This window comes from Larus michahellis, chromosome 3, assembly GCF_964199755.1.
Source record: "Larus michahellis chromosome 3, bLarMic1.1, whole genome shotgun sequence".
In the NCBI taxonomy this organism is placed as follows: Eukaryota; Metazoa; Chordata; class Aves; order Charadriiformes; family Laridae; genus Larus; species Larus michahellis.
In genome coordinates this window covers 28,750,146-28,766,083 of record NC_133898.1, presented here as the reverse complement: position 1 = coordinate 28,766,083, position 15,938 = coordinate 28,750,146, and the positions used below count along the sequence as shown (strand labels likewise).

The 15,938-nt window shown below is 40.2% G+C and overlaps 1 protein-coding gene across 4 annotated transcripts in view; it reads left to right on the top strand.

The window, feature by feature from the left end:
- The window catches only part of KCNK2 (potassium two pore domain channel subfamily K member 2), a 108,557-nt gene extending 93,730 nt beyond the window's left edge, over nucleotides 1–14,827 (top strand). For all 4 annotated transcript variants that reach the window (XM_074579446.1, XM_074579448.1, XM_074579447.1 and 1 more), the window contains one exon: nucleotides 12,477–14,827. In XM_074579446.1, coding sequence (XP_074435547.1) covers nucleotides 12,477–12,794 — 318 coding nt within the window. In that variant the 3' untranslated portion in view covers nucleotides 12,795–14,827. The remainder of the gene's footprint in view (nucleotides 1–12,476) is intronic.
- Nucleotides 14,828–15,938: the final 1,111 nt, after the last annotated feature.

The window sequence follows — 15,938 nt, the reverse complement described above, 5'->3', positions numbered from 1 at the left end:
TGCCCTATTTCATCTTTCCATTCTTTTTCACCTTTGTAGCCTAAACAAGCGTATTCATTTTGTCTACAGAAAGGAAAACCTCATTCTTCAGATATATCCAAATTCTTTTGGCTGATGCAGGTATTCAGGATTTTGCTGTATACAAGTGTCTCGTGTTAGGTTAGATTAAAGATAGACATAACGTAATTGGTACCATTTGTTCAATTAATCGTATCTCTGATGTTCAGAAATCTCCTCGCAACTTCTTAAACCATTGTTCAGGCATGTCTCAGAACTCATAACAAAGAAAATGTTTTAGCAGTTTAAAAATGCTACAGTTTTAAAAATGACAGTGACCAGTTTGAGAACCGAATTATGGCACAGCACAAGTTGTGTGCGAGTTAGAAAATTATTTCTGTATTCTGTCCTAATGATACTTTGTAGAAAGTTAGTTATATAAATACATGGCATTTTGCTATAAGATTGGCTGTGTTTGAACAGAAGCATTGTACAAATATTCACTTCACAGGTAGCATTCTGTGATAAAAACTGCTGCTCTTAGCTCATCCTTACTATGATCCTTCCTCATCCTAGGAAAATTTGAGTGAAGAAGCTGAAGGAGTTTAGTGGAAATGTAGTCATCAAGTCCCCTCTATGCCAGCAGAAGCCAGAAGAGACTGAATTTCTTATATTGTCTGTTTTTTCAGTTAAACCTAAATTTACGATGGTCTGTTCCAGCTTCTATGGATGTAGATTATAGTAGAGGAACCTATCTGGAGTTCAAATAGTAGAAATGGGTGCAATGGAAAATACTAGTTCTAAGCATGTTTTTTAACTGCCTTTTAAGGAAACATTCTGTCAGTCCTTGGGGAGATAGATCGTTACACCTAAAGGTAGCCTTTGAAATTAGAAACAATATTTATGCACTGAAATCTAGTGAGAGACAGAGGCTATGATAAAATCTATAGGACCATAATTAATGCACTCTGAAAACTGAAACAGTTTGATATATCCTAGTTTGATATATTCCTTCACAAAACTTACTGAGGGTATCAACACCTGCAAGTAAACAAGATTTTGTGTAGGATTTGTATCTTACCTTCCATACCATTAAAAAAATAGTAGTAGCCTACCACGTTTTAAATGCAGGAAGGAGCAGATCATTCAGTAGTGATCGGTTGTGTTGGTTTCAGTGGTCCAAGACCGAGGGCTGACAGCAGCCAAGTCTAGGGATTGTACCAGAGTCGAGGATGAAGACAGGTTGCAAGTGTCGAAAAGCCCTTCTCTTTACTTCCCCTCAACAACCAAAACTGTATATCAACCAAGGTATTTGATATCTCTTTTGATAGGCAGCCATGATACTCTCCTTTTTGCCTTTTCCTGTAGTCTAAAGTAAAAAGGAGTTTATCATAGCATATTTAGGGTGTGTGTTGTGAAAGGAAACCTCCGTATTCCGGGCAGTGGGCATGCTGATAATGAGTGTCACCTAATATCTGTAGTCCTGTTCGTGTTTTTCTTGATGCAGTTGCAGCGTTCTTAAAAGCAGTTTACGTAAGACTTTGCAGTAATAATGCATTTCACTGATTCAACAAAGCATCTGTTTTTTTTCAGGATACTACCAGGAAAGTTTGCCATATGCAAGTGGAACTGAGACAAAAAAATCTGATCAGATGTGCACTGATCCACAATAATGCTGTATTTTGATATTAAAATCCAGATAACCAGAATGTCTGTCAGTTGCTCGGGTGGCTTTTGTCTCCTGAAATACTCTTGAGAGTTTTAAATGCATCAAATGGGGAGGGAAGTGAAAGACAAGTAGAGACAGAAGTGGGAGTTTTAGAAGGATAGATCTGCTGCTGGAAGCAGTTCATACAGTAAGATAGATGAAGTGTCAGAAAGTCACTGGAACATGCTGTGTGCTATAATCTTAAGTAGGCGATCTGTCTCTGAAGTTCAGCTTCAGCTGCACTAGCTTGCCTTAAACTCCCTCCTCTTCATTATTCTCTATACTCTGATTACTCAGAGCACTTTTAAAGTCTTCTGATTTTAGTCTCTTTGGAAGGTAAAATTTCCACAGGATTTTTTCCTTGTCATATTTTCCTTTTACTTCAGTGTGCTGCAGCTTCTGAATTTCAACGTTTCCAATGAAAATGCCTACCCAATCAAGATTCCTAGTCATTTGGGCTATACATTTCACATTCCTCTTTTTAAAATTAAGTGCTTATGTCCCTTGGCCTCATGGTATTCTCTTTAAGCTCTAGTCCAGACTCCATTCAAGTCAATGAAGATGGGATTCATCTTCAGTTAAGATATCAACATCTGACCTAGTCATCTACATTACCTTTATAGTCAGTGGAAGGAAACGAGTGTTTCTAGCATAATCCTTTTGAATTTTTTAAGGCATCTACAGTATGAGATGCATCCTGGAAGAGCCTGTTCTCTTCACTGTATATCAACGGTCCAGGTGACTGACTCATGTTAGACACCGGCTCAGTTTGCACAAGTGATTTTTCATGCTGAGTTGTCTTTCTTTTGAATTGAACAATATTGATCTAGCTTTAAAAACCGAGCCCAAAATTTCATGAGAAATAGCACATTCACTTCTTGTGGAAATTAAAGAGGCAATTTTTATCTTTGATATTTATAAACAAATTAAACAAATTTGACTGATCTGAATCCTCATTCAGTTTAATCTTCTTGGCACCAGTGGCAGAGCTGTCACTCATGTCTGTCAAAACAGAATTAGGCTTGTCATGATGATGCCATGGAGATTATCACACTCCCTATAATATTTGTTGTATTTTCATTTTACTAGCTTCAGGCTAAAGGTGCTCACCTCTCATAAGGGTCCCAGCCTAAAGAGAACTTGAACCCATCTCTCATATCCCCCAAGGAGGGACCCTAAATGTAGGCTGTATGCATGAAAAGATGAAAATATGAGCGTGCTCAAGTAAAAAACAGTTTTGTGAGGTTTTAGTGAGTTGAACTGGTATACAAGGCAAACAGATAGGCCTCAGAGGCTGTTTGGTGAGGGTGTCTGACCATGGAGGAGGAAGGATAAGTTCTTTCAGTAACAGTGAGCTCTTAACCTGGCTCTCGCTGTTTTTTAAGAAGCAAAATCCATTCGCTTAGAAATGAAGGTGGTAATAACTGTTCAGCCTGGTGATCAGAGGCTTTTTACAAAGGTGAGCCCAATTGCCAGTCCATTGTGCATTGTTTTAAGCGAGATGAATCAGCTTCTGTTGAAGAAAACAACCATTTGTGCTTTTTCTTTTCTTACAAAAAAATTAAAAAACAGTTGCAGTAGTTTTAAGAATTAAGTGGATATTCAAGTTCAGTGGGTGGGTCAGACTGACTTGATGGAATTCTGTTCCTAAAAAGCACTGAATCAGAAATATTTGTGGGAGACAGTCACGGTGTGAGAGCAATTGCATGTGGGGCCCTTTTGCAAGGCAATGATTAATAGGGGTGACACAATTCTAGGATGTGCAAGCAAGGGATCGTTGACTTTCTGTAGGAAATTGGTGTTACTGCTGCAGGTGTTATTAATAAAGTATATTACCAGAAAACAGTTCCTAGATCTGTGGTCTAAACTTTGGAAAGAATACAGTACGCTACAAAAATGGCAAAAGAGCCATCTGAAGAGAAGTCTGTCTAACATTTAGAGTTTTTTACAGTCCATCCAAGATATACACAAAAGCGTGTATGAGACAGAATAGCCACATTCAAAAAGGTGGTTGTGTCTAATAATTTCTATGAGATGGGGGGGGGGAAATATAAAATCTTCCTACAGTAAATACAGCCATAGGTCTCGTCAAATTTGCCTAACAATGGTACAAAAATGACCCCAAAAATGAAAGATGGGAGTACAGTCCCTCCATAATGTCTCTGAGTCTGAGATGTATAAAGAGTGGTATCGGTGTAAGGAGAAAGCAGAAACGGCTGACCTGGTTTTGAATGCAATTGGATGTCTTCCCTTTGCAAGAGATGATAAGTAATCCCGGTGGTGTTCTCAGTCCTGCCCTAGCAACAGTCTGTAATACCGAGTTTCCATATTGATCGCTCTTTTACAAGTACACTGTAGTACTATGTGCAGTAATGAATATGAAAGAACATGTTGTTCTGGGAGTCCCAGAAAAACCAGTCTGCTGATGTTTTTTTACGCTTTTCCTGAGATGTCTTTCCTCATAGCTTTGCGTACTTCGGACATGCGATGCCTGCTTAACTTCACATTCGACACACACACATAAAGGTAACATCTACACTGTTACCATTTTGGTGCGGTTTATGTTTATATCATGCCTCTTGCCCGGGCATATGAAAGCCCTTTAGAGGTGGCTGTTTTGCTATTGCATATTAAGTACCAGGTCCCAAAGTGATGCTGGGGCGGTGCTGGTTACAAGAGAGGTGAGCAGCGGGGCACGCTGTGCCTGCCGAGGGCAGGGGGGCACTGTTGGCGCCTGGCCTGCCAGCCCCCACGCCTGGCCCTGCTCTCCCGCGGTGCCCCCCCTTGTCTCACCCTGCCGACTGCGTGGGTCAGGGGAGGTGGAAATGCTGCCAGTGTGGGCTGCGTGCAGCCAGGTCGTGATGGCGAGAGCTATTGAATTTGCAAGAAATAAAACTGGAGCAAGTGACTGATACTTCATAATAAGAGAAATTGATTAAAGATAGCTCCGTTATAGCAGTGGCATTTCTTGGAGCTAATAACCCATGAAGATTCCCTGAATGTACGTTATCATGGTTTATATTAGGAAAATTTGATTTTTGGAGACAAGATGTAGTTGATCCGTTAGGTTACTCTGACAAATATATCTGTGATTTAACTCTATTGACAAAGTGATATTTAATCTGGAATCTGTTCAGCCCATATCTTCATGATTAATATTCCTAAAAACTTTACTTTTTTAAGCTATTATCTGTGCTGGGATATTGTTAGGAAAAGGCGCCAAAACTGAGTGTGTATGCATTTGATAGCTGTCTGGTGGACAAATCCCCAGACAAAGCCAGTTTAGCAGAATATCCTTGCATCTTCAAGAAGAAGTGTTGACGGTGAGGAAACTGCTTTGCAGTCATGGATAAAAAGGACTGAAGAAATTATGGAATTCTTTCCTTTACAAGGGATGAGTGCAGTTGTAATGCTAGGGTTGAACAACCAAAGTGGAGCTTTAATATTTCACACAAGTATCACTCCAGACATTGACATTAGAAAGTTAAGAAATAAACAGTTTTTACTGAGATGTGACCGTATAGTTACAATAGCCATTCCTTACTCAGTACCAAATCAAAATTTAAAATCCTTTTTTTATGTTTCCTTTAGCATATCTTTATAAGCTAAAGAAGTCCAAGGAGTTTATGAAACAATCATTGTTTCTTTCCTATGGGAGAAAGTTGCGACAGTCTTTCAGCTGCCTGTGGCTTGGGTTTCATTATGCTTCTAGTATAATTCTTAAAACGCTTGCTATTTCTGGCTGCAGCAAAGTCATTGGCTGTGTAGTGCAGACAGAGAATACATGCTGTTCTCCTGAATCACCTTCAGCTCAGCTGGTAGAGCTTTACGTAATCCTAAATAGTTTCTTGTGGTTAATACAGGTGGATGTCGTTCACTCTCATCAGGTTGAAAAGAGGGGCTGGATGACTCTCTGAGGTAGATGAAACAACTAAGCAGAACAGCTGATTTTGATAGGAAAATGTCAGCATCTTTTTTTATCTTTGGAAGTTATTAATAAAGAAGAACATTAGGGACTGAGATAATCAGGCCAATAACTTGTGTACAGTATTGAGAGACGCTCACATGCAGCTCTACACAAAGAGGTGTCTGATGGGCAAAGTTCAAGAATAGTCCTGAGGAGGTACCTAACACAGGAGCATTCATATATTTGGAAAAAAAGAGGCGTAACAAAATAAATGTGATGACTGTTAGTATATCTGGTTCTGGTTTTGTAGACATGGGTTTTTTATATTATTCTGTAGGCTACCTGTTTTTATTTTGTTGAATCAGACCATGATAGAGCAAAAGGGCCATTTCTGTATGCGCCATCTGTCACATCTCCACAAAACATATTCCCACAGCTGCCACCATAGATGTTCCTCCACAAAAAAATAATCAAAATTCATGGGGTCTCTGCATTCCCATTGGAGAATGTGGTTTATTTCATCCAAGGCATCAGATGTGCTCATGGAAGTTATGTGGGTGAAACCAAACAATCATTGCTCACCAGAATGAACTCACAAACATTACTTATTACAGGACTGAATAATCCAATTTCCAATGGGAAAGCATTGTTCCCAAAACATTTCTGACCACCATGGCTACAAAAATACAAAAGTCTATGTAATTTAAATGTCACTGCAGAAGATGGCAATTTCACAAAATAGAATCTTCTCCCCTCTAATATTTGCCTGAAAAACAGCGAGACGTGTATACCAGTCAGGGGAACCAAAAAAGGGATCATTTACTGCTTCATTTGTGCCATTCACTTTGAAATTAAAGTCTGGTAGCTTAAATACCTGGTGTAGAAGAGTTCTAAGAGAACTCTAACAGAACAGAGCTCCTAACAGAATGAAGGAATAGGAGGTAGTGATTAAACACCTGGGAAAGCTCAGCATAGGGGCCTGTGGTATTTCTGTGTTGCATTTTGTTACTGTTTTCTTTACCTTTAAAGACAAGTAGAGCACAGTCTTTTCTAAATACCTGTCCACAGATTACAGCACAATGGGGTTTGGGTACTTAATGATAACACTACAATCACAGAAGTACTAAAAGACAGATAATTGGGGTGGGAATTTATTTAGTTGGACTTTAAATGACATTCCCTTAACATAGAGGAAATGCACAGGCCTCAATAAAAATGTCTGCGAAACTTGTCTTTTTCTCTTCTACACTCCAGTCTTCTCCAGCCTATAGACAACTGATGGAGAGAACATAAATTTGCGGCCAGCAGCGGCTCGGGTGGGAAGAGGTGGTGTATGCATGCCCAGAGCTGCAGAAAAGTGAGATGGCGGATAGACAAACCTGCCCGCTCACGCAGGGAATCAGCCCACCCAGCAGCTGCATTGTTAAACCCATCAACCCTCGCCGTACCTACATTATTTTAAATTTTGTTTTTTAAGTGAGTCTTTGAGAACAATTTCTGCGAATGCTGGATGAGTTTCTTGAAAGCTAAGACAAAATGTTATGTACTCTACTCTGCTGCCTGGATAATGTGACATGTACGTGCTCTTTCTGGCTTTGTCTCTGAGTAGCGTATCATGGAGAGGTTAATTGGGTGTGTTATTTTTAAGTAACAGAAAAAGTACATTGGAGAGGAAAAATGAAGCTGCAAAACATTGGAGAATGCGTTAGGGATAAATGTTAGGAATTGTATACTGAGGAACTTCTAGAGCGTTAAGAATATCTGTAAGGAAGGCCACTTTTTTATTTTTACCCTAAAATGCAGTCAGATGGATATCTCAAGCTCATCTACTAACCCAAACCCCTAACCCTTTAATTAATTCTTTTGGCTTGCACTAACATGGCCGTTGTAAAGTGTATGAGCCCCCTATGCCAAAGGAAACAACATAAAGTACAGTTATGAAAGAAAAAGCTATACACATTATTTAAAAATATATGTTTTCATTTTCTAGCTTAGAATATATAATGTTAATTTTTTTCTTATTTGGTACTTAGTGGTTTATCTTCTCCCAAGTGTATCATAACTTTGATGTCGTATATCTGAACCCCATGCAAGCAGGCTGTCTTTGTTCCCTCTCTGTCAGTAGAAGTAGATTAACTGGTTATACTGTAATGGTGGGAATTTTTCAAGAAACTCCCTGAGAGAGAGGAACAAAACTAAGGCAAAGTTAAGTTAGAGAAGTCTGTATTCCTTTTGGTTTATTTAAAGACATCTTTAATTAGGCTTGTGGGGTTTTTTTTCTGTTAGACCACAGATGTGGCTTAATTCAAAGTACAGATTACACATGTGAAGGTTATGGCTACATGGCTTGTGCTGTCCAGACTGCTCTTAATAGGATGAGTGGTCATCCTGCATGGTGGGCAGTTTTGTTTGTATATTTATTTGGATATCTCTTGTGAACGGGGTGTCCAGAAAGATCCCCAAACTTCTGACAAGTATAAGGAGTTAGAGTAAACGTACTGAAGAATGAAGCAGGTGCTTCAGTATCTTCAAATGCCTTTTTTTTTTTTTTTTTTTTTTTCCCCAGTAGCATTCCCTTGGGCATACTCACATTCTGGGTTATGCTGTTGGCCTCTGTCCAAGTGTGGAGCTCAGCTAGACAGTGAGAAAGCTAAAACATGGTGGTGATGAAAACGAATAGAGAGTTTTGGTCTCGCCAGTGATATTGACTGAGAGCCAGTTTTAGGCCATTATTAATTTAGATGGGTTTTGTCAGGAACAGGTAAAGGAATGGTTGCTTAATGTCCGTGTTTATACCTAGTTCTGTCAAACTCAGTATGTCTATCTTTAAATGATATTGGTGATAATGTATGTGCACAGCCTGGGAACTGTTTGGTCATTGAGGAAGTTCATGCAGTATTTTTTGATGTATAGTTAAAAACAAACAGACAACCCCCCAAAAAATCAAAAGTAACTTTAACAGGAATGAGTAGACACACTTCAGAATTGTTCAGAGGCTATTCCTCGTTATAACCTAATGTGACATTTCCACCACAGGTGGATATCCAGGCCCATCTGCAGTGGTTGCTGGAGGCCACACAGCCTGTGCTGGGCGAGGAATTGGCTGTTTGGTAGAAAAATATCTTGTTTTTTGTGGTGAAGCGTGCTATGTGGAATATTTACTTGTGTATACCATTACAGTATTTCTTGAGAATTTGTCATTGAGACCTGTCTTCCCTGGACTCATAAGGCAGTCACGTATTGCTTCATAACAGTACTAGCTGTGTTTGAAGTACAATGTTAATATGTTAAGAGTTGATACTCCTTGCAAAATATGTCTAATACCTTGCAGTCTTAAGTTGGATTTTGATGTGGAGGAAATTAATCCTGGAGCTCGGCTAGGGCCTGTGTCCCCATTACTGGGGGCCTTTCTGTTCCCCAAAGACTGGGCGCGAGCAGCATCGCCAGGTTAGTGCTGCTTATTGTATGGCTGAGTCAGGTGCTACCACTGTGACATGTTTTTCCTATTACTTTTCAAACATTTTGCGTCATTTAGCCTTATGTAGAATACTTAGTTGTCAGTAACTTCTGTGTCTAAGAGGCCTAGTCCTCATGTCACATTTCTCCCAACTATGACAGCTGCAGAGTCTACAGAGCTGTGTGCTGTAATGAGGCAAGAGAATTGGAGAAAAGTAAAAAATTGTTATGGTAGGTAGGTATGTTAAGATTTTTTTTGAGCAGCATAGGCAACTGGCATTTCAATCACTTTGCATAAGACATTTTGTGACTGTCAGCCCCCAGATGAAGAGGAGCTGTAATGCAGTATGATAAAATGTCATACCCTAAGGACAGAAAGAATCTGAACGTATACAGAAATGTCCCTATGGATAAAGGAGGGATCAAATTATAAGAGCAAGTTGCTTATGTACACTGGCAGTTAAAAACTGCACGTTTCTTTTCCTATAACCTTTTGTGCTTGAGTCTGTAAGTGCTATGGAATTAAGAGTTTTATTCCGAAGAGATAACATTTATGAGTGCATTTCGGTTCACACAACAGCTAGGGGCTGAAAGCAGTAATTTGGGGGATGCATAGTTCACACAGCCCTGAACTTCTAGTTTCTCATGCCGTGCCAATTACCTCTGTTTTACTACTTACGTATTTCAATTCTGCTTAGCAATAGCACCGCATTTTTAATTTTTTCCCCATGATTTTAATATAACACTCTAATTGTGCCAAGCAGCATCATAGCTCTGGTCTTTGGGAAGATAGGATTGAGTCCACCATGTTCATGTTCCGCATCACCTTAATTGGAACATGAGCCCATCTCCAAAGGCATATTTAATGATGTTTTTCAGCTGACTGCGTAAATGTGCTTCCCAAAATAAATCTAATTGGAATTTAGTAATGAGATATCCTAACAACTACAATTTTAAAATTCCCTTGAATAACTTACATGCACAAGAGTTAAAATATAGCAGCATGCCCAGCGCAAGACAGGTCCATCACCAGCATGCGGTTAGGTGGGCTGGCCAGGGAATTCTGAGCCTGTCTGAGGGGTTATAGGCTTGCTTTCATCAGAAGCATGGCCAGCTGTTTTTTATTCGCTAGGAAAACATGAGAGAAGTGGGGACTGAAACTACTAGTGACAGGAAGGTTAAAAAAGCATATGGGAAGACATTTCAAGATGCTTGTAGCTTCCAGTAGGTTTCCAAGACACAATTTTAAAGCTACCAGTCTGATAACATCCCTTGGATGTGACCATATGGAATGCCAGAGATGTGTGCCTGAGCAAAATAATTGGTCTGGTAAAGGGTACAAGTGTGTAGGGTAAAATAGGAGGAACCTGTATACTGGCTCTTTGCTCCCCCGGACAGAAGCACGCTCCAGAACCTGAGCAGCCTGCCTTTAGTAAAGCTTTGGAGAAGGATGAGGCTGCCCCAAGGTGTGCACTGATACTGCTTATCATATTTTTATTACTTGTTTACGACAAAAATATTGTAGCAGCTGAAATGTTTCAGCATTACGGATTTCATTATTTTCAGATCTGAAGTGCAGTGTGTCTGATCCTAATTGCACAATTTAAATACTAATAATCATTCAGCTGGGCAAGTCCTCTGTGTATTACAGATAATAATCCTTGTTTTAGAAAATACACATAATGGGTCCACATTAGTCATCTGTGTAATTCACTGAAGCTGAGACAAATGTAATAAAATGACCCCTGGGTAAAGAGATCTTTTTGTTTTGTTTCTGGAGGGGGAAAGTTTTCCTGAAACCCTGTCACTCCTGGGTGAGCTGATTATTTTTTACCTTCATTATATTCCTGTTTTCCACTGCACTGCAAAGCATGAATAAGCTCGTGGCCACTTTTTTTCTGATGGCTTGCCCCCCATATTTCTCTGGGTTAATTTTTTAATTTTTTTTTTTTATTTCTGTGTTCACCAAGTCCAAGCTTGCTTGCCAATGATTGAAATTCTGGACTGAGCAGTACCAATTAGACTAATTTATTTAAGTGGGTTAATTCTTCTAAAATGCTTTGCTTTGGAGTTATATTTATCAGCAGTCTAGCTTCCCTGTGCGATATCTTTCAACTATTAAACCGCCTACAAAGCAGAGATTTAAAGAGACATGATCTGTTTCCTTCACAGTTATAACGAGATAATCTGCCCTAAAAGGTGACTCTTTTAATTACCTATATCACTTATTTAATATTGTAACAGTGGTTTGGTTGAAATACAACAGCGAAAACATAAATAGCAGATAAATTACAAGGCCATAGTTCACCTCAGGCTGTTATCTGGGTGAGCTGCTCAGTCTGCCTCATCCCATATCTGAGGAAAAATAAGGATAATTTGGGATTCCGTGCCAGCAGCTGCCTTCCTCCCCTTCCTCAGCCCTGCCCTCAGAGCTTGGGCTCGTGGGATGCTTCAGCTTTCCTACTACTGAAACACTGAAATGGTGGACAGAAATCCTAAGGGGTAAAAATTATGGTAGTTGTAGTGAAAGGGGAGCAGCCTTTGCCGTAAAGGCCGTCAATATAAGGCCGTATCGAGTTAGAGCACAGGAACCGAGCAGGCAGCAGGGGATATACACGCGCCTGTGAAACGGTGGCCATGGTATGAACTAGCACCTTGCAGCCAGCCTGACCGGAGATGCGGGCTTGGCGGTGGCAATACCCCCCTCCAGCTCTGTGGTAATGGTACAGCAGCCATCTGCGGCCACTGGGTGTGATCGGTAACGGCCCCCGGAGTCCCACTCCGCAATTGTCTTCATGCTGCTTTTCAGTATGTCATTTTGGTGGAGCCAGGGTGGTAAGCAGACATGCCGCTGACATGACTGAAACCGCTGCTGTGTTAGCGCTACGTTTGAGCAAGCACAAAACAAGAGAGAATACAAGCAGCTGACGTTTTCCTTTAAAAAAGCTTTTCTGTCTAAATTTAGAAAATTCTTCGCCAGGTCTCCCAGGGATCTTTCCAGACAGAGTAAAAGTGCTCATAAATAACCCTGCACCCTTGTAACAATACATAACACAGCCTGGGTTGCTGGGATTTCAGCATCCCCTGACCAGCTGGGTACTGTGCAGCTGTCGGGCTCTGCAGCTTCCCTGCATTGTTGACTGCCTATAATTAAAGAAAATTTAGCAGAAAAGATTTTTATTGTGTTTTTAGAGTTGTTGTTAACTCTTACTGGTGCAACGTTTCTTCTTGTTTAGTTGCTACCGATAAAAGAGCGAGTCTGCAGCATGAGAAATCTGTGCCGGCAGCAGCGGCAGCTCTTTGCCAGCCCAAAGCCTCATTGCTCTCTCACTGGGCTCTTGAACCTGAACAGTGCCTAAAGTCCTCGGCCCCATAATGCTTCTTTTTTTTGTCTCATTCTTGCCGCAGGTAGGGGAATTCAGAGCCCATGCTGCGGAGTGGACAGCCAATGTCACCGCAGAGTTCAAAGAAACTCGAAGGCGCCTGAGCGTGGAGATCTATGACAAGTTCCAGCGGGCTACCTCTATCAAAAGGAAGCTCTCTGCAGAACTCGCCGTCAACCACAATCAAGACCTGACTCCCTGCAAGAGAACCCTATCAGTCAACCATCTTACCAGTGAGAAGGACATCTTGCCAGCTCTAACAAAGACGGACAGCATTTACATGAATGGTTTGACACCACACTGTGCAGCAGAAGAGATAGCTGTTATTGAAAACATTAAGTAGCCATGACTTCGGATCCCAGTCCTTGAGAAGCTCTTGGCTTAGACTAGCCATTTACCTTTTTTTCTCCACCCTGTCGATGATCAATGCTAATAGCATTTTATATGTGTGCATGAGTTCCACAGAAACTGCAGTCCAGAGTTACCATCGCATCTCTTCAAAGACACAAAGATGAATGGCACTTCTGTTATCGAAAGATGCTGGAACAAGCAACGTCTTCTGCCTTTCTCTGCCCAGACTGTTTTTTCACTTCTCCTAATGTGCCATATGGCCTCAAGAATGAATCACACTTGTTTATGGTAACAATGTAGCTTTGAGGGATCAGTCCTTAAAATTTCAGGGTCTACCTTACTGAGCCTAGGAATGGACCATTTCTGGACTACAACTCACTTGTAAATGGCAAGAAATTCTTATGCAGCCTTTTACCTAAGAAATTTTTGTCAGTGCCTTATCTTTTGAAGAACCAGAACCTCTACAGTTCCTGTATGGCTTTTTGTTTGTTTGGTTTTTTCGCATGAGAAGTGTATTTCATTTGAGCTTTCATTCTTCCTGAAATGATGGTGTTTCCAAGGTGTCTGTCGTGAAGATACCAACCAGCATGAATGAATGCCAAAACTCAACAATCGTCAAATGATGTTCTTAGCTCTAAATTTAAAGGCACTGCAGTTTCAACAGTTGCAAACATATCCCCCAGAAGCATTTTGTTTTACTCAGGTCCAGCTGATGCTTGTTCGCACTGACTTGTAGAATTTGCAGACCATCTTCGGGTCTTATTTTTTCAAGCAGTGGTCAGCAGTTGTTTTTTTCCTCTCTGTCAGATGTACCAAAAAATCTGCAGCTTATCTATCAGTAAATTATTTGGTAGATGACAAGAGCAAATAAAAATTACTATTTTGAGGAGAGGCAGGAGAGGCTTTTAATTGCTGTGTTCTAATAACCACACCCAGAAAACAATGCAGAAAAATGCAGCGGTTTTTAATAAGCGTAAACCTTCTGCCAGCTATTTGCTCTATGAAAAGGATTCTTAACTTCCTTCCTCTTTTAAGTCAAGTCACACCAGATGCCATATGATATCTTACCCAGGAATCCTGCTGGAGAGCTTTCCTGAATGTCACAGCGTGCGGCGGCTGCCTGTGCCGGAGCTGTGACTAACGTGGGAATGCAATTGAAACTGGTATCACTGTGACTTTCTACATTTCAAGGAGAGATGGCTCTGAATATAAGTGCAGGCATGAAGAAGAGCTGATAAATAGCACAATCTGAATACCGATGATTGTTCAGACAGGATAGGCTGACAAGAAGCAGATCTAAACCAGACTATGGGTTTTCTTTATTGGTTTTAAGAAAACACATTAACTTTAATTTTGTATCTTCTGTTTTGCTTATAGATGTACATGAGATTCAGAAGAAATGCAGGATGGAATGGATAATTTTGCATTTTTTTCTTATGTTAGTCTATTGTAACCTGGCTGTACATAAAATGAGTAGAACAGGCCTTAAAGAATAATTTAGGCTCTGTGTAAATTAAAAAAGAATGGGACTTTGCTGATTGGGCATGATTCAAGTGGCAAATCTTAACAGCATCTCTGACCATTAGATAACATGCAAGATATGAATGTTAATGTTTTTTGGATGCTTAGCTTGTTTTCTAATAAATATAAGTTAATATGTAAATTCAGTCAGTTCAGTGTAAATATCAGTCAATTAACATTTACAGAGAGTACGCTTTTAAAACTAAGGAAGTTCCATGACACAGCACTGAGCAATGCTCTTATAACAAAGACCCTTGTCTCCCCAGCACAGTGTTCTGAATGTCCACATGGCGAGGGTTCGTCTTGCCATGTATAAACTGTGAATTGTAATGAAAAATAAAGTTTTTAATTAAAATAAGCTTTTCTGAATCTCCTGCTTGCTACAACTGGAATGTTAAGAAACAATTTGTGAAACAGATTTTTGTGCTTTCATTGGTTACAGAGTATAGCAGTTCGCCACCTGCTTTAATCTAAGCTGGTTTAGCAATAAAGGCTTGACTCACCCGGCACAGAAATTAATTTTTTTTTTTTCCTTCATAGTAAAAATAATGCTCTTTGGTTGCCGTACCTTAAGTTGTGTTTCTTGCTGTTTTGTTTCGAAAACTTGGCAGGCTGCACTTCCTCCTGTCAACGTGCTACAGAGCTGGTGGCAATTGCTCCGTCTTGGCAGTGCGGGAGGCGCGGGGAGCTCTGCCCTGCTGCCCCCCCCAGTTCTCCCCTGCTGGGGGGAACCTTCTGCAGAAGTGTGTGAGGAAGCAGCTCTAAGGGCAGTAGCCTTTCACACTAGATCAGTCATTTCTGCAGTGAATATTTTACAGTGGCCATGGCCTCCTCGATTCAGTCTTGGCCACGGGGGCCCGCAGCTGTGTGGTGGTAAGTGAAGAGGACCGTTTGTTTTCCTACATCTCTCCAATCTGATTTGTGTGGGATGTGTCTCAGTGCCTTTTGGAGCTGCTTTTCAGAACGGGACTGGTAACGTTTAATGATTATTGTCTTTGACACTCAGAGATGTGATACTTTAGGTTAAACCCGTGGATCATTCTAAATATCGCGTTTCCATTTACCAACCTATGGAAGTGAGCGTCTGTGGAGTTTCTTTCATTTTAAAGAAACTTCTGGTCATCTCAGGATCTGCTGAAAAGAGTTCGAGATCCTGTGACAATGTTTGAGAGATTAGGATGGATATTCAGCATTTATTTACCTTTATTTTGTATATGATTTCTGGGGAAAGTAGCCCTGTTAATTTATATATAAAAGATATTGTTTCTTTTTTCACGTTTGTAACAGATCTAAGTTTTATCCTACCTTATCAAAATAAAATAGACTATATTTGCCTGTTTGGAACAAAGCATTAACAAATAAAATCCTTTATCTGTAAGTTTAATAACTGAAGAAGAAGAAAAGATGCAACAGTCCAGATGGTATAAGTAGGTAGAGTTATCATGATCCAAATGTGTCCAGTACCATTAATGTTATTGGAAAATCTCCCTCTCCACATACAGTGATAGATCACATATGCTGTGGATGGCTAAGAACATTTATAAAACTTGATGAACTCTGTAAAGTTTTTTCTTTTTATTCCTGTAAGAGCAGACTTTTGTATTAAAAACCCGTG